General features: G+C 38.9%; 1 protein-coding gene and 1 long non-coding RNA gene across 33 annotated transcripts in view; one reads left to right on the forward strand and one right to left on the reverse strand.

Moving 5' to 3' along the window:
• Nucleotides 1-18,314, forward strand: part of CD84 (CD84 molecule) — a 79,508-nt gene that overhangs the window by 17,350 nt on the left and 43,844 nt on the right. For 29 of the 31 annotated variants that reach the window (XR_012492991.1, XR_012492993.1, XR_012492995.1 and 26 more), the window contains exon 2: nt 4,193-4,549. The exons of 1 other annotated variant lie outside the window; for it this stretch is intronic. Coding sequence is in view for 21 of the 30 variants with exons in the window: in XM_074322478.1 (XP_074178579.1) it covers nt 4,193-4,549 (357 nt within the window). In the remaining 9 variants the exon portion in view is untranslated. The remainder of the gene's footprint in view (nt 1-4,192; nt 4,550-18,314) is intronic. One more of the 31 variants, XM_074322487.1, reaches the window with a different exon arrangement.
• LOC141569385 (uncharacterized) overlaps nt 1-18,314 on the reverse strand; it is a 34,076-nt gene that overhangs the window by 6,651 nt on the left and 9,111 nt on the right. Inside the window, exon 1 of one of the 2 annotated variants that reach the window (XR_012493000.1) lies at nt 240-347. The exons of the other annotated variant lie outside the window; for it this stretch is intronic. This is a non-coding gene — a long non-coding RNA (uncharacterized LOC141569385). Of the gene's footprint in view, nt 1-239; nt 348-18,314 lie in introns of those variants that run through there. 2 annotated transcript variants of the gene reach the window in all.

The raw sequence follows: 18,314 nt of genomic DNA on the forward strand, positions 1-18,314 counted from the left end.
TCTTCAAGGTGTCCTTCAAATTCTACTTTCTTTAATAAATTTTCTCTAACTTCTACAGCTCAAAGTAAACTCTCCCTTCTTTGAATTCCTACTGCAATTACTGTTTCTACCATTCATTTGAATTTGTAATTTACTACCTTATATTGCAAAGGAGAGTTATGTGTATGTGTGTGTTATTTTCCTAACCAGATAAGAAAACCCTGAAAAAGGCAGGGAACCTATCTTGGTCATAGACTTACATAGTGCATTTCATGGCAAGTCCTCAAGACTTGTGCCACAAGTTCTCTCTGAAATTGGGTTTTCCTAATGTCACCACCAACACTAGTGTTTAAGTCCTTTCAGCACCTAGAAAAATAAATATTTGGGTTGGTTGATATAGAGATTCTTTAAAAAAAAAAAAACAAAAAAAACACTGAAGTGTTTAAGAGAAAAATAAAGTCCACCAAGTGGAGTGATACCTAAAACTATCCTCCTGGTCTTTACTTGAATTAGCCCTCAATAAGGGTTCTTTATACATTCTTCAGTATGGCCTTGGTGTCACCACCTAGTGTATCTAGGGAAGCCTTCAAGGGCATGTACCAATTATTATGATAGTGACAAAAAAACATGATAGGGATGATTCTCATCCTCATTATTATCATTATCAACCTCAGAACTAATATTTATTTTGCCTTGATGGTTAAGGAAGAATTTCCACTCATATTATATGATTTGCTGATCACTAATTAGATAAAGCAAAATTTGCAGCTATTATTTCCATTCTATGAATGAAGAAAATAAGACTCAGAAAGGTTTTGTGATTTTATTAGGGTTACCCAGCTCATAAGTGTAAGTACTAGAACTTAGGTCTTCAACCTCCCTATCTTTCCACTACATGCTATGGTTCTGCAGCTGCCTCTCTCACACTTCAGATGGAATGTTTGAAGGTGGCAGAATCTTTATCTTATGCCTTTACAAACCTGTGCTTTTTCTCAGCAATCCCAGAATTCTAATCAACAACATCAGCAGCACAAATAGCAGCAGGACTTATTCCATCACCCACCCTTTCTGCCTCATCACCCTTTGACACCCCAGCATCACTTCCTGAATGACTTGCTATGGAAAATATGACAGACTTCAAAAATAGCAATGCACAACAACCATTTTGTGGCTGCAAAACTGCTCTAATACTAAGAAGGTCCACCTTTGCAAACTTCCTACACACTTCCTGAGGTTTGATGAGAGAACCCGCCAGAATTATAAGTCTATGGAACCCACATCTCATCCATCTTCTCACACCTAACCTGAAACCAAAGAGCAGAATGGCAATTAGGCACTAGAGGCTGACTTCAGAAAAGCCTTAAGGTAGACATGGGAGATCTGGCACCAGGAGCAGCTATATAATTTGCAGAACCCAGTACAACATGAAAATGTGGAGCTTCTTGTTCAAATAATATTAAGAATTTCAAGATGGCACAGCAGCATTAAGCCAAGTTCAGGGTCCTTCTGAGCTCAAGGCTCTGTGCAACTGCATGAGTCACATAACCATGTCTGGGACTACCAGGGATTCAGGCTGGAACACTCCATATGCCCCTGTATGAGACTTCATCAACCCAGTGGAATAATTTACCTGGAGAGAATTAATGTTCAAGAGAATGGATTTTGGTAAACTATCACTCCTGCCACTGAAGGCAACCTTAGTCTCTCCTGTCCCCCAATGGTGTGTTCCTTCCGCACTTACCCCTTATCACTCATCACATTGTATTATTTTTCACTTGTATACACACCTGTCTTCCTTAGGACAGCAACCATGTATTATTTGTTCCTAGGTCTATAACACAGCATATGGCAAATAGTTAGCATTTAATAAATGTTTGTAAATGAGGGTCCTTAGCCTCACCCTCCCCCCAGGGCCCTGTTACATCTCCCTCTGTACTTAGCCCACACCAACTAGCCTTGCTGGGGTAGTCCTCCTAAAGGAAAATCTCAGTTGGTCTGAAAGGAAAAAGGTTTATATTCACAGCCACTGTGTTCATTAAAGACCTACTGGGCTACAGGGCAAATGTGACCTTACTGAGACAGCATCAGCAGGTTAAAAAATCCCTTCGCTTTTCTTATACTTCAAAATGATATGTACTCTCAATAAACCATTTTCTTGCCCTCTTTATGCCAAGTCCTGGATACATTTTAGGGTCAGCCTGAACCCACTTATGTGGAAAACTTACATCCTCCTCTTTGGGGCTTACACGCAGCCAGTACTCATCAGAATGACCCTGTTATTGTTTATGGCTGATATCCTTACGAATGGGTCAGTGCCTGTGTTTACTGGTTATTAAATGTTTTGAATATCATCCATGGTGGCTCAAAACTCTACTTCTAACTAAATAGAGCTAAATGAGAATAACAAAGTGATGAAAGGAGAAAATAACATAATTATATTGCCTTTCATTTTATGAGTTATGTATTAAATCCGTTTATCTTCCATTAGGTGATGGAGGAGAAGAAACTAAACCTTTCATTCTTGTTTCCATGTCAGATTTTTAAAATACTCATCCTTCAGCTTTTACTAGAAAGGATTCCTGAATTCCCAGAACAGATCAAGTTCCCTTGCTATTCTCTCTCAAAGCACTATATATCTCTCTCATAGCACTTATATATTTTGTATCTAATCAGTTGTGGTTATCTGAGTCACACTCATGATCTGTGATCCACGATCTGGATCACACTCGTCTCTAACTAAGTTCTGGAGAACAGGAACTATATCTATTTTTATTCACCATTGTATCCCCAGCTCCTTACATCATGCTTAAAAGAGTACAAACCTTTGTATTATAAATTAAGTTAATAAATACCTGCCATTGTATTCTGGATACAAAGCTTACCTTGACAAAGGCGTGTTCTGACAAAGCTTACCTTGAATAATAAATACATGTACTCATTCATAAATATATGAATGAATAAATGAAGCTTACTTCAGAAGTTGTTCTAAGGGATTATAAGCAACACAGAAGTGAATTCCATTTATTAATTTGTCCCAGAAATATATACTAACCACGCACTATAAGAGATTGGACAATTAAGTTCGCGAACTCATCCTAGAAAAGGTGCTACATACCTCATTGCTGAATATAACTACAGTCACCTTCGAAGGACTCCCCTTGGGAAGCTATGCACTGACACAAGCACCTAGTCCACACTTCAAAGCAATTTTGGAACTCTTTTTCTGGAATGGCCATCAGAACTGTCGTCATATTAACCTTGATGTCCTGAATGTCATCAAAATGTCTTCTTTTCAATATTTCCTTTATCTTTGGGTAAAGATAGTCATTGGGAGCCAGATCAGGTGAGTAGGGAGGGCATTTCAATACAGTTATTTATTTACTTGCTAAAAACTCACTCCCAGACAGTGCCATGTGAGCTGGTGCATTGTCGTGATGCAAGAGCCATGAATTATTAGCGAAAAGTTCAGGTCATCTAACTTTTTCACACAGCCTTTTCAGCACTTCCAAATATTAATAGTAAACTTGGTTAACTGTTTGTCTAGTTGGTACAAATTCATAAGGAAAAATCCCTCTGATATCAAAAAAAGGTTAGCAACATCGTTGCAACAAGTTCATGAACTTAATTGTCAGACCTCGTCTGTCAGGTACTCTTCCAGAGACTGGGGATATATAGTAGTAAACAAAAAAGACCCCTCAAAATCACCAACTTGGGGAGTATTTACTCAAGAGTTTCTAAAGCACACTCTACCTATATTTTCCAGGAATAGAGGCATAGGTGTAACTGTCTTTTTGAAAAGACTACAGTAGCCATCCTAGGCTCTTGCCCCAGTTCTTCCACCACTTAGAGATATGACCTTGGTAAAGAAAGGCACTTAATATCTCAGACCTTGTGGAGGCTTATGGTCCTCATCTCTCAAATCTTTCCTAGCTCTCAGAGTCTGTAAGTCTAGATAAACATATTTTTAGTGAAATGGATCCCTGGAAATTCACTGGGAAATTTTGTTTTTCAATGAAAAATCCTTTAGAAAATTTAGCCATCATAATATATTAAACGTATCTAGAGTAGAATGCCAAAAAAATAAATGGCATCCTCAAGAAGCTGGGTGATCTGCATCCATGGGAGACCCTGAGGGAGACTCAAGCCTGTGGAGACAGGGAACTCTACAAGGTGCAACAGCCAAATGGCTATGGTTTTCTATCTGTGTCCTCAGGTCTGGAAGCAGCTGGAAGCAACACAAACATCCTCACAGTGAATGGGATTCTAGGGGATCCAGTTAGTTTCCCCTTGAATATCCAAGAATCACAGAAAATTGCCAACATTGCTTGGGTGAATTCCAAAACATCTGTTGCTCTTGTAGTACCAAGAGACGCAGGAACAGCACCCCAAGTTACTGTGACCCACCAAAATTATCAAAAACGAATAAATGTCTCACATCAGAACTACGACTTGGAGATCAGCAATCTGAGGATGGAAGACGCAGGGATCTACAAAGCCGACATAAATATAAGAACTCCTGAAACGAAGGAATTTACCACCATCACCAGGAGCTACAACCTTCAAGTCTATCGTAAGTTGTTGGAAGATAGAGTGCTTGTTTTTTATTTTTACTTTGCAAATTTGCTATTAAAGAACACCTATATTTTTGAAAACTGGGTACCCTAAATTTTTTTATACTTGTAAATACTTATATAAGTACAGATTAATACTTATAAAAAGGATGTGGCTTTTCTTGTTTTTAGCTCTGTAATTTTCCATTAGCAGTTTGTCCCGTGCTCTTGCTTTTCTTTTCTATAAAATGTGAATTATCATCCTAGTCACTTCCCATAGTTATTGTGAGAATCAAGTGAGACTGTATGCAAAGTACTTTAAAATAATTTTGAAATAATTACAGATGCATAGAAAGGTGTAAAGACAATGTACAAGGATGTTCTGTGCACTGTACCCAACCTTTCCCAATGGTAATATGTGACATAACTATAGTACAATATCAAAACCAGGAAGTTGACATTAATGCAATAAATTGAGCTTATTTAGATTTCACCACTTACACAGGCACTCATTTATGTGTGAGTTTATGTGTTGCTCTGAACAATTTATTCACATATATAGATTCATGTAACCACTACCACAATCAAGATACTTAATTGTATCATCAACAAGAGTCCCTCATCCCTTTACAGTCAACCATTACCACCCTCTTTCCCCTTCCAAATTCCTAAGAGACATTAATCCATTCTTCATATCTATAATTATGTTATTTCACAAATGTTTCTTAGATAGAATCATGCAGTATGCATGCTTTTGAGAATGGCTTTTTGCACTGAGTATAATTTCTCTGAGTCATCCTAATTATTGCAAGTATCAATAGTTTATATCTTTTTATTGCTGGATGGCATTCCATGGCATAGGTATACTAGTTAGTTTAACCATTCACCTATTAAGAGATATTTTAGTTGTTTCCAGTTTGGGGCTATTGTAAATAAGGCTGCTATGAATATTTGTATACAAGTTTCTTCCTGAAATAAGTGTTTGGTTTCTCTGAGATAAAGGCCCAAGAGTGAACTCATATGGTAAATCCACTTTTTAAAAAAAATTTATTGTGATAAAAAATATATATAACATTTAATATTTTAACCATTTTAAAGTGTACAGTTTAGTGGCATTAAGTACATTCACATTGTTGTGCAATCATCAACCACTACCCATCTCAGAATATTTTTCCCCCTTTTAAATAGATTCTATTTTTTTAGAGCAGTTTAATGTTCTTAGAAAAATTTAGTAGGCAGTACAGGGAGTTTCCATGTACCCCCTGCCCCACCACTTCCACAGCCTCCCCACTATCAACATCCCCCACCAGAGTGGTGCATTTGTTACAATTGACAACGTACATTAATGCATCATTATCATCCAAACTCCATAGTTTACGTTACGGTTCACTCTTGGTGTTGTATAGTCTATGAATTTTGACAAACAATGAGATGTATTCAGCATTATAGTATCATATAGAAGAGTTTCGCTGCCCTAAAACCCTCTGTGCTCTGCTTATTCATCCCTCCCTCCCCACAACTCCTGGCAACCACTGATCTTTTTACTTCTCCGTGGCTTTTGCTTTTTTTCTTTTTTTTTGAGAGTGTCATGTAACTGGAGTCATACAATATGTAGCCCTTTCAGCTTGGTTTCTTCCACTTAGTAATATGCATTTAAGTTACTTCCATGTCTTTTCATGGCTGGATAGCTCTCCCCAGAACTCAGAACTTTAAAAGTGATTTTCAGTTTTAAAAGAATTGCCAAACTATTTTACATTCCCACCAGCCATATATGAGTGATCCATTTTCTCCACATCCTCTCCAGTATTTAGTGTTATCACTATTTTTCATTTTGGCCATTCTGATGGGTGTGTGGTAATATCTCATTTTTTAAAAGATTTTTATTAAAATGTAGCTAACATACAATTTTTTTTTAATTAAATTTATTGGGGTGACAATTGTTAGTAAAATTACATAGATTTACATACAATATTATATTAGTTTCAGGAGTGCACAATAATTTTTCAACATTTATATACTTAAGGAAGTGATCACCATGATAAGTCCAGCAACCATCTGACACTACAACACTATCACAATACTATTGATATATTCCCTATGCTGTACAGTACATCCCCATGACTTATTTGTTTTATACCTGGAAATTTAAACCTCTTATTTCCCTTCACCTTTCCCCCCCTTTTTTAAATTTTCAATTACAGTTGACATTTAATTTTATTTTACATTAATTTCAGGTGTACAGCATAGTGGTTAGACATTTATATAATTTAACAAGTGAGCCTCCTCACATTTTTATTTCCACTTCTTCAGCCGCTGCCCCCCCCCCCCCACACACACACACACACACACTCCGGTTCAAGCCATTTTTTCTCAGTCTAGTTTTGTAGGACACAGCTCCCTGGCCCATGCTGGTATTACGAGCCTTGCGCTCCGCCGAGGCAGTCGGTCACCGTTGGCTGCTCACAGCAGCTCTCGCCAGCTGCCAGCCATTCACCATGGCTGTCGGCTGCCGGCCACTCACGGTAGCTCACACTGACCTCCGGCTGCTCACAGCAGCCCAGCTACAAGGAGACCCATTGTTCACAATCTTAGCTGTAGAGGGCACACCTCACTGGCCCATGTGGGAATCTAACTGGCGACCTCAGTGTTAGGAGCATGCCATTCCAACCACCAAGCCACTGGGACGGCCCCACTTTCACCTTTTTCACCATGCCCCTCAAACCCCCTCCCATCTATCACCCCAATAAATTTAGTACCAATCTGATACCATAAATTGTTATTACAGTATTATTGACTATATTCCTTATGCTATGTCCTACACCCCCATGACTACTTTGTAACAACCAATTTGTATCTCTTAATCCCTTCCCCTTTTCACCCACCCCCAACCCCACTCCCATATGGCAACCATCTAAATGTTCTCTGAATCTATGTGTTTGTTTCTGTTTTGTTTGTTTATTTTGTTCTTTAGATTCCACTTATAAGTGAAATCATATGATATTTGTCTTTCAATGTCTGCCTTACTACACTCAGCACAGTACCCTCTATGTCCTTCCGTGTTGTTGCAGATAGCAAGATTTTGTTCTTTTTTATGGCTGAGTAATATTCCGTTGTATATATGTACCACTTCTTCTTAATCCATTCATCCATTCAGGAGCACCCAGGTTGCCTTCATATCTTGGCTTATGTGAAATAATGCTGCAATGAACATATGGATGAGCATGTCCCCTCGAAGTAGAATTTTGGGTTTTTTCAGATAAATACCCGAAAAAAGGATTATTAGGTCCTTCTTTGTATCTTGTTATAGACTTTGTTTCAAAGTCTATTTAGTCTGGTATAAGTATCATTACCCCAGCTTTTGTTTGTTTGTTTCCATTTTCATGAAATATCTTTTCCCATGCCTTTACTTTCAGTCTGCGTGTGTCTTTTGATCTGAAGTGCATCTCTTGTAGGCAGCATATGTAAGGGTCTTGTTTTCTTATCCATTTAGCCACCCTATGTCTTTTGATCGGAACACTTAATCCATTTACATTGAAAGTAATTGTTGATAGGTATGTAGTTATTGCCATTTTATTATTCATATTTGTGAGTGTGTGTGTGTGTGTGTGTGTGTGTGTGTGTGTTAAAGAAGTCCCTCTAGATTCCTTGTAAAACTAGTTTTGGGGTGATGAACTCCTTCAGCTTTTTCTTGTCTGAGAAATTCTTTATCTGTCCTTTGATTTTAAATGATAGCTTTGCTGGGTAGAGTAATCTTGGTTGCAGGTCCTTATTTTTCACCACTTTGAGTACTTCCAGCCAATTCCTTCTGGCCTGCAAAGATTCTGTTAAGAAATCAGCTGGCAGTTTTATGAGAGCTCCCCTATAGGTACTTAACTGCTTTTCTCTTGCTGCTTTTAAGATTCTTTCCTTGTCTTTAACCTTTGGCATTTTAATTATGATGTGTCTTGGTGTGGGTCTGTTTTGGTTCATCTTGTTTGGAACTCTCTGCACTTTCTGGGATTGTATGTCCATTTCCTTTGCCAGGTTAGGGAAGTTTTCCATCATTATTTTTTCAAATAGGTTTTCAACTTCTTGTGCTTTCTCTCCTCCTTCTAGTACTTCTATGACGGGAATGTTGGTATGCTTGATGTTGTTTCAGAGGACCCTTAAACTCTTATCATTTCTTTGGAGTCTTTTTTCTTTTTGCTGTTCTGTTTGGGTGTCTTCTTCTACATCACTTATTCAATCTTCTGCTTCATTTAAGCTACTGTTGATTTCCTCTAATGTAGTCTTCATTTCAGTTATTGTAGTCTTTATTTCTGACTAGTTCTTTTTTATATTTTTTATCTCCACTTTTATGTTTCCTATCTCTTTGTTGAAGTTCTCCCTGAGATCATTGAGCATCCTTATGACCAGTGTTTGGAACTCTGCATCTATTAGATTGCTTGTCTCCATTTTGTTTAGTTCTTTTTATGAAGCTTTGTTCTAGTCTTTTATTTCGGACAGGTTTCTTTGTCTCCCCATTTTGGCTGCCTCCCTGTGTTTGTTTATATATATTAGGTAGGACTGCTATGTCTTCCAATCTTAGTAGAGTCGCCTTATGTAGTAGGTGTTCTGTAGGGTCCAGTGGCACAGTCTCCCTGGTCATCAGAGCTGAGTGCTCCAGGTGTGTTCCTTGTGTGGGTTGTGTTTGCCCTCCTGTTGTAGTTGAGCCTTGGTTGTTCTTTGCACATCAGTGAGCAGGATTGACCCTCAGGTTGGTTGGTGTGAAGATTGGCCATAACTACAGTGGAAGAGTTGTGATGCACAGGCTGAACCTAAAGAGCAGAGCTCACTTTAGCAGGGCTCTGGTGTCTGCCCTGTCTGCCCATTGGGTGTGTCATCCTTGGAGGCAGTCAGGTGATGCTCTAGCCCAGTCCGAAGCTGGCCACTAGGTTTGCCAGCCGCAGGGCCTCCTGCAAGGGACCCACTACAGGCCAAGGTCAGCCGCAGTCTATTTCCTACCCAGGGCCACCTAGAATAGCCACAAAGCAATCCAGAAATGGCTGCTACCTGAGCTATGCTTGGAGGTGCCTTGAGAGGCCAAGCCACAAACCAAAGCTGGCTGTTGCTAGTGCCAGGCTTAGAGCTGCTCAGTCAGAGGTACATGACATGCCAAGCCAGATGATGCTTGTTTGGATTTTGTGAACATTTGAGAGATTTTAGGAAAGTCCACAGCATGAACCAAGGCAGGTTGTTTGTGTGGAAAAGCCACTGGAAGCTGCTTGGGTGTGCCCAAAAGTTGGGTGAGCAGGGTCTGAGGGAATAACTTGGGCAGGGCAGATAAATGTGATAGCCAGTTTGATGGAGACTCAGATATGGTGTCTGCTTGCGTTTGCATGCAGGGATGGGGAGGGTTCAGCAAAGAAACAACGATTTCCCCAGGCTCCTCCCTCTGGGAAAAAGACACCCCTCCAGCCCTCCCTATAAGTCCCTGGCACCTTCAAGCTACTGCCACAGTGTTGGAGCTCAGAAATAATGAGTCATCAGTGATAAGTCCATGTGGAAGCCCCTTAAAAGAGCGCCTAGGATTGCAGCCACTCTCCTAGATTGTGGAAAATCAGCCACAATCTCCACTGGTTTTCACAACCAGAAGTTATGGAGACTTCTCTCCCTGACACTGGAACCCTGGGCTGGGAAGCCTGTTGTGGGGTTGGGACTCCTTGCTCCACTGGGGGGAACCTCTGCAGCTGAGATATCCCTGCTGATTTTCAATGGTCACACACAGGTGTAGGACTAGCCTGTTCCGTGTCTCCGACCCTCCTACTATTCTCAAGGTGGCTTCTTCTGTATGTTTGTAGTTGTAGGGCTTTGGTTCATCCAGACTTCAGGTGATTCTCAATGATGGTTTTTCTGTAGTTTAGTTGTAATTGATGTGGTCCTGAGAGGAGGTGAGCACCACATTTTCTTACTCTGCCATTTTGACTGGAAATCCTCTCATTTTTGTTTTCATTTGAATTTCTCTAATATCGAATGCAAAGTACTTTTAAAAGGTAAAATATTAGAACTAGCATCATTATTTAAATTTCCACAATTCAAAGCGAGGTCTGTGCCCTGGCTGCATCAGCATCACCTGAGAACTTGTTGGAAATGCAAGTTCTCAGGCCCCACCCCTTACCTTTGGTTGTGAAGCCCAAGAATCCGTTTATTAACACTCTCTCTGGATTATTCCTATGTGTGCTAAGGTTTGAGAAGCACTAATCTAGAACTGCCCTAGATCATCAGCAGATAATCTACTATGGTAGTCATTAGTCACATATGGCTCTTGAGTATTTGAAATGTGGTGAATTCAAATTGAGATGTATTGTAAGAGTAAAATACACACCATATTCCAAAGTCTTAGCACAAAAAAAGAACATAAAATACCTCAATAATTTTTATATTAGTTTCAGGTTAAGATAACATTTTCAATATATTCAGTTAAATGAAAATACATTATTGAAGTTAACATCACCTGTTTATTTTCACTATTTTACTGTGGCAATTAAAAATTTTTAAATTACATAACTGTTTCACATTTTAGTTCTATTGGGCAGCTCTAATTTCTAGCGTAGAGAATATTCGAGCCATGTCTCAAGGATTTTACTGTCAATTTGCCCCACAGCATTAAAACTACAGACATATGGCTAATCCTTGTTGTGATAGATGCAATTCAGGAACATAGTTAATCCACTAAAATTTAAGTTCCATCAAGTCAGGGACTTTGTATATGAAGTTCCTCACTGTATCTCCAGCACCTACATTGTCAGGCATATAGTGGGTGCTTCGGAAGTATTTTTTGAACAGAAGAATGAATGACTCACAATAGTCCCAGGTCCTACACAGTGCCTGACAATTGTAAGTGCTCAATTAATATAGCATGATTGAATCAGGTTGTATTTGAGTGGAAGGCATAGCAGAAAGAGCATTAATGTTGGAATTAGGCCTCTTGCCAGGTGTGTGAACTTGAGCAAGCTGTTTACCCTCTCTGGGTCTAAATTTCCTCATCTATAGAATGTAGACTATAATAGGTGAGATTAAACAATACGGTTTTAGTTGAGCTCCTAGTACAGTGAATGCCTTAAAGTAGATGGTCAATAACTAGTAGTCACTGTTAATTTTTAAACACTTCGGCCTCTCTTAAATTGTATTTGTAAAGGACTTCCTAGATGAAGAAGGATTTGAATTGGACACGAGTGACATAGTCAAAGAACCATACCCAAGTGTGGACACTAGAAAATATTTAATTCATTTAAGAACTTTGGTTGAGAAAATTAAGAGGGTATTAAATTTTAAGATGTTTGTTTTCATCCCTTTATACATTTAGTTTTACCCACTTGATCTTTGAGAGGTGCTGTATTGTTTGCAATTAGGGCAGACCACTGTAAAGTCTTAGAGAAAGCTGTACTGCCCACATAACAAAATCTGTACTTTCTGGGTAGTTAGCTGAAAAGATAAAGAGAAGGGCACTAACATTTATTGAACACTGTCTATGTGCCTGGCAATCTACCACCTAATTTTTGAAAATATATAAAGATTATACATATTTAAGCAAAATATGCAGAAACAGAGCAAAAGATAATACAGTGAAAGGCAACTCTCCCTTCTCAGAGATAGTCGTCTACGGCCATACCACCCTGAACGCGCCTGATCTCAGAAGCTGAGCAGGGTCGGGCCTGGTTAGTACTTGGATGGGAGAGATAGGCACTACTGCTAGTTTATTTTGTCTTTTCCATAGATAATTAATGTACATACAATCACAGGTGATAGATAGATGATAGATTAGGTAGATAGACAGATAGATGATAGATAGATAATAGACAGACAGGTAGATATTAGAGTGGTCTTCATATATAATAGCTCATTTAATCCTCACAACAACCCTAGCAGGAGAACATTGCTATCCTCATGTTATAATTGAGGGAACTAAAGCTCAATGAAACTGTATACTTTCTCCACCATGCCACAGTTAGAGAGTAGTGGAGCCTGTATTCTGAACCAGGTCTCCAATAGTTTCCACAGTCTTTGTCTTAAGAGAATGAAGTCCTGTCTGTCACAACTCTGGCCTTCTCTGTCCAGCAGCTTTGTGCAGGTAACATCTCTGTTCCTGCTGAGAAAAATGAGATGGGATCTTATTCTTCACCTCAACAGCCCACAAAAAAAGTCTTTCGAAAAATAAGTAAATACCAAGCACAAATATAAACATTCTTGTAAATCAAGTTTCTAAAGAAACACACACACGCACAAAATTTGGTTCATTTTGCACTATACATATCTATAGCTATCATTGTTTAGGCGTTTTCTTGCCAAGTCATCACTAATTCTAATCTGGAATAGATAAGAGATTCTTAAGACTAGGGTTTTTGGTTAAGTTGGAATTGAAAAAAATCTCATGTTCTTCTCCTTCAGAAGTACAAACAAATGGTTCCTATATTTGCGCTGCTGAACATATAAACTACATTAATTAGAAAGTTACATGCCAGTTCCTTTTGACTCCTTTATTCCCTTCCTCACACAGATAGAGTGGAAGGAACAAATCCCATCATAGCAGCTTTGACAAAAAAGAACTGAACTTATCAACTCTAAATGTAGTCACTTTCTTATCTCCTGATAAAAGATGTTCCCCTTCATTCTGCCAGCTCCAGATCTAGACAGTTTAAATAAATTGTTCTTTGGTAACCCTTTGTTAGCCTATTACTTTTACAGTTTACCTTTTGATTGCTTTAGTGAAAACATTTTTTAAATGACTTTTAAAGAGGTTTTAACTTTTCACCATGAGCATTTTAAAACAAAAAACTTAAAGAAAACACACATACACCAGAAAACAAAGCCAAAATTTTTTTTTAAAGATTGATGCAGTGGTGTGATGATAAATGTTCAACTGGTTCTTAACGGATATTTGTGTGTATATACCCTAAATATATAAATTTTATTGACATTAAGGATGTGTGGCACAGAATTTCATAAAAGACAATAAAATACACTTGTTTTAACTTTAAACAAATGTTTATTACACAAAGGTTGTCACAAAGTTGGATATTTCTCTACTGCATACACAATTATTCTTACTCTCCACAGAAAGGCTGCTTCTTAACTTCTCATCAGGTGATAGCAAGCACTAAAATCCTGATTTTAACAGAATAACAGTAAAAATGCCTCAGTGATTTAAGTTGAAAAGAGAGGCTGTGGAGAAAAAGGAACCCTCATACACTGTTGGTGGGAATGCAGATTGGTGCAGCTGCTATGGAAGGCAGTGTGGAGGTTCCTCAAAAAATTAAGGATAGAATTATCATATAACCCAGCAATCCCTCTCCTGGGTATCTACCAAAAAATTCTGAAAACACTTATCTTTTTTTATTTCTTATTTTAATTTTATTAGTTTCAGGTGCACAAGACAAAGCAAAACTTAGATGTTTATCATTTATATCCCTCACACTGTGTGAACCCCCCTCCCCCCATCCACTATCCCTCTGACCTTGCACAGAGCCAATACATTTCCACTGTCTCTATTCCTAATGCTGTACTCTGTTTCCTGTAACAATATACATACAAATATATAAATATACATATATATATATATATTTATATAAAATTATAGTTGACATTCATTATTGTTCAGCTTCAGGTGTACAGTGCAGTGATCAGGTTTCTACATCATCCCTGAGGTGGTCTCCCAAATGGGACACATGTCCATCGGGTACCCTACAACATCTTTACATTATTGATTACGTTCCCCAAATTAATTTTCAAAACCCCGTGGCCATCTTGTGGTTACCGACTATTTTCTAAACCTCTCACCTTCCCCTTATCCCCACCCCCCCCGCCCCTCTAGCAGCCCTCAGTTTTTCCTCTATGTCTCCAAAATTGTTTCTGATGAGTTCATTCACTTATTCTTTTCTTTAGATTCCGCATATAAGTGAGATTGAAAACATTTATCTTTAAAGACATATGTGCTCCAATGTTCATTTATTCACGGATTTATTCACGGTGGCCAAGACATGGAAACAACCAGTGTCCTTCGATAGATGATTGGATAAAGAAGATGTGGTATATATACACAATAGAATAGTATTCTGCCATAAGAAAAGATGAAATAGTGCCATTTGCGACAAAATGGATGGATCTTGAGATTATTATGCTAAGCGAAATAAGTCACACAGAAAAAGTCGAGAACCGTATGATTTCACTGATCCGTGGGATATAAAACTGAGAGCAACAAAGGAACAAGACAAACAAACAAAGAAACAAATACTCGTAGACATAGACAATACTTTAGTGGTTACCAGAGGGTAAGGGGAGAGAGAGGTGGTAGATGAGGGTAAACAGGGACAAATATATGGTGATGGAAGGAGAACACACAATGGTGAGCACACAATGTGATATATAGATGATGTATTACAGAATTGTACACTTGAAACCTACGTAACCTTACTAATCATTGTCACCCCAATAAACTTTAATTAAAAATAAAAAAGCAGAGGCCAGCCCAGTGGCTCAGGTGGTTAGAGCACCTTGCTCCTAACACCAAGGTTGCCGGTTCGATTCCCACATGGGCCAGTGAACTGCGCCCCCCCCCCCCACCACCACAGCAAAGATTGTGAACAAAGGCTCTCCCTGGAGCTGGACTGCTGTGAGCTGCCTTGGGCTGCTGTGTGCTGCTGTGAGCAGCCAGTGGCCAGCATGAGTGGCCAGCAGCCATCGTGAGGGGCCAGCTGCCGTGAGCTGCTGTGAGCGGCCGACCAACGACTGGCCGACTGACTGCCTCAGCCGGGGGGAGCACAAGGCTCATAATACCAGCATGGGCCAGGGAGCTGTGTCCTACACAACTAAACTGGGAAACAATGGCTTGAACCGGAGTAGCAGAAGAAGGGGAAAAAAACCAAAAAAAAGCAGTACATTGGTATACAGTTCTTGCACTTAGTTATTAGAAATGTACAAATGTCTTTTTATTCAAAAATACAAAATAAATTATCTGTATGCAGGGACAATGACAGCAGTAAACCATTATATGTTGTCAACTGAAACCAGTAACTGATGGTTATAGTGATTTTTCTTAAATATCAGCCAGCCTTTTCTTCAGTCACTTCCTTTAACTGACTTTTCTGAAGTTACAGGTGAGGAGCAATGCCTTGAGCTTCCTCTCACAGTTCTCATTAATATTGGTAAAGCACTATTACAGGAATTAGAACATGCTACCATTCATACCACCTCCCATTCCACCCATTCCCGGGTGCTCTCAGCTTTCAGAAACACTTCTCTAGTAACAAGCTACAGAAATGATCCTAAATGTATAGTCTTTACAATAGTCTTTATTGTAACTGCTATACAGCCAATTGTTCTCACAGAATGCTTCCATTGATTTTTGTTAAACATTTATAGGTTTGATTAAAAAAAATACAGTGGATATTTAAAATTTTTTAAATGTATTACAGTAAAAGATATATTGCCATTAATCTCCCTCAAAATATTCCCTTTCACTTCGAATACACTTACCCCATTGTTCTTGCTACTTTCTGAAGCAGTCCTGGAAGTTCTCTTTCACGAGTGTCTTTAGTTAGTTGTGCTGTCGTGGCTGCCTCAATGTCCTCACTCGATTCAAAACATTTACCTATCATGGTCGTTCTGACTTTGGGGAAGAGCCAGAAGACACATGGTGCCAGATCCAGTGAAAAAAGTGGATGAGGACACATCGTAACGTTTTTATTTGACAGAAATTGCTGTACCAGAAGCAATGTGTGATATAGAGTGTTGTCATAATGGAGGAGGAAACCATCTGCCCATTTCATGTTAATGTATTGTTTAGCGATTTACAGCACACTTTAAAACACACTTTCTCTCAACCACAGCTCACACCCAACTGACTGCACAGAACAAGTTGAAACTTGTCACACACAGTTACTAAGGTTCGATACCTTGCTTCCTGTATTGAAGATCTCTGCCTTTCCTTTGGATGGCACTTAGCAGCAGCATTCACCATATTTTTTGATGACAACAGGAAGGCTCTATGACACACATCACTTCTGGTATGGAAATTTCTGCCTAATAAGAACATTGCGGGGGCAGGCGGGTGGCTTAGTCATTTAGAGCGCAAGCTCTGGGCAACGGGGCTGCCAGTTCGATTCCTACATGGGCCAGCGAGCTGCGCCCTCCACAACTAGAATGAAATCAATGAGCTGCTGCTCAGCTCCCAGGTGGCCACATAGCTCAGTTGGTTGGAGCAAGGGCTCTCAACCACAAGGTTGCCGGTTCGACTCCCACAAGGGATGGTGGGCTATGCCCCCTGCAACTGGACCTGGAGCTGAGCTGCGCCCTCCACAATTAAGACTGAAAGGACAACTTGAAGCTGAACAGCACCCTCCACGACTAAGATTGAAAGGACAACAACTTGACTTGAAAAAGTCCTGGAAGTACACACTGTTCCCCAAGAAAGTCCTGATCCCCTTCCCCAATAAAAAACAGAAACAAAAAACAGACTTTCATGAAGAGAATACCATATGAGTATGTGATTAATGGATCATGAAAACAATTATTAAAAAAAAAAAAAAAAAGAATATTGCAGTGTGTCCTCATCATCCACCTTAGTCACCAGATCTGGCACCGTGTGACTTTTGGCTCTTCCCCAAAGTCAAAAGGACCATGAAAGGTGAATGTTTTGAATTGATTCAGGACATCAAGGCAGCCACGATAGTGCAACTAGAGACACTCACGAAAGAGAACTTCCAGAACTGCTTCAGAAAGTAGCAAGAACAAGGGGATAAGTGTGTTCGAAGCGAAGAGGAGTATTTTGAAGGGGATTAATGGTAATGTGTCTTTTACTGTAATAATTTTTATTTAGACATTCACCGTATTGTTTGATCACACCTTGTATATCCCTATCCAGCCTACGGTTGCAATTCATGAATGAGCCAACATGAATACTGGTTGATGTTTTCATTTAAGTTAACTAATAAGGAAAAGGTGTTTCAATAAAAACATATATATTTGAACTTCACTTGTTTGTCAATGATGTGAGCAACTTCTTTGCTGAATTGGATAGTAGGAGAATATATCCTAGTTTGTTTTCTTGGTTTGGGGGTTTGTTTTTTTGCTACTCACAATGTAATGGCTACAGACAGAATGCACTTTTAAGTTTAATCTACTTTAGTAATCTTTCCTCCTTGCTTTCTTAAGTTTGGAGCAACAATCAACAAGGCAATAAATCACGCCCCAGTTTGTAGCATTTGATAATTCCTGTGGTGTAAATACTCCTACCATAGCTGATTTTTTAAATTAAGTTTATTGAGGTGACATTGGTTAATAACACTACATAAATTTCAGGTGTACATCTTCATAATACAACATCTATATACACTATTGCACGCTCACCACCCAAAGTCTAGTTTCCTTTCATTGTGTGTTTAAATCCCTTTACCCTCTCACCACCTCCTTTCCCCTCTGGTAATTTCCATTCTGTTGCCTGTGTCTGTGAGTTTGTTTTTGTTTTGTTTTGATAGTTCGTTTGTTACTTTTTGTTTTATATTTCCACATATGAGTGAAGTTGTATGGTTTTTGTCCTTTTCTGTCTTACTTATTTCACTTAGCATTATACCCTCAAGATCCAGCCATGTTGTCAAAAATGGCTGATTTTAAGACATGCAAAGTTGAAAAAGAAATTTTCCTTCAAACAATCCAGACGCGACTTGGGCAGAGAGTAAATGTTAGTTGAATTAAAAATGTTTTCTTTCACTAAAAGAGGTTGTCTGCATAATCTAGTTCAACTATTTTCTGGGGAAAAATCACAACCCTTGG

This window comes from Rhinolophus sinicus, linkage group LG17 (assembly GCF_036562045.2).
Source record: "Rhinolophus sinicus isolate RSC01 linkage group LG17, ASM3656204v1, whole genome shotgun sequence".
Taxonomy (NCBI): Eukaryota; Metazoa; Chordata; class Mammalia; order Chiroptera; family Rhinolophidae; genus Rhinolophus; species Rhinolophus sinicus.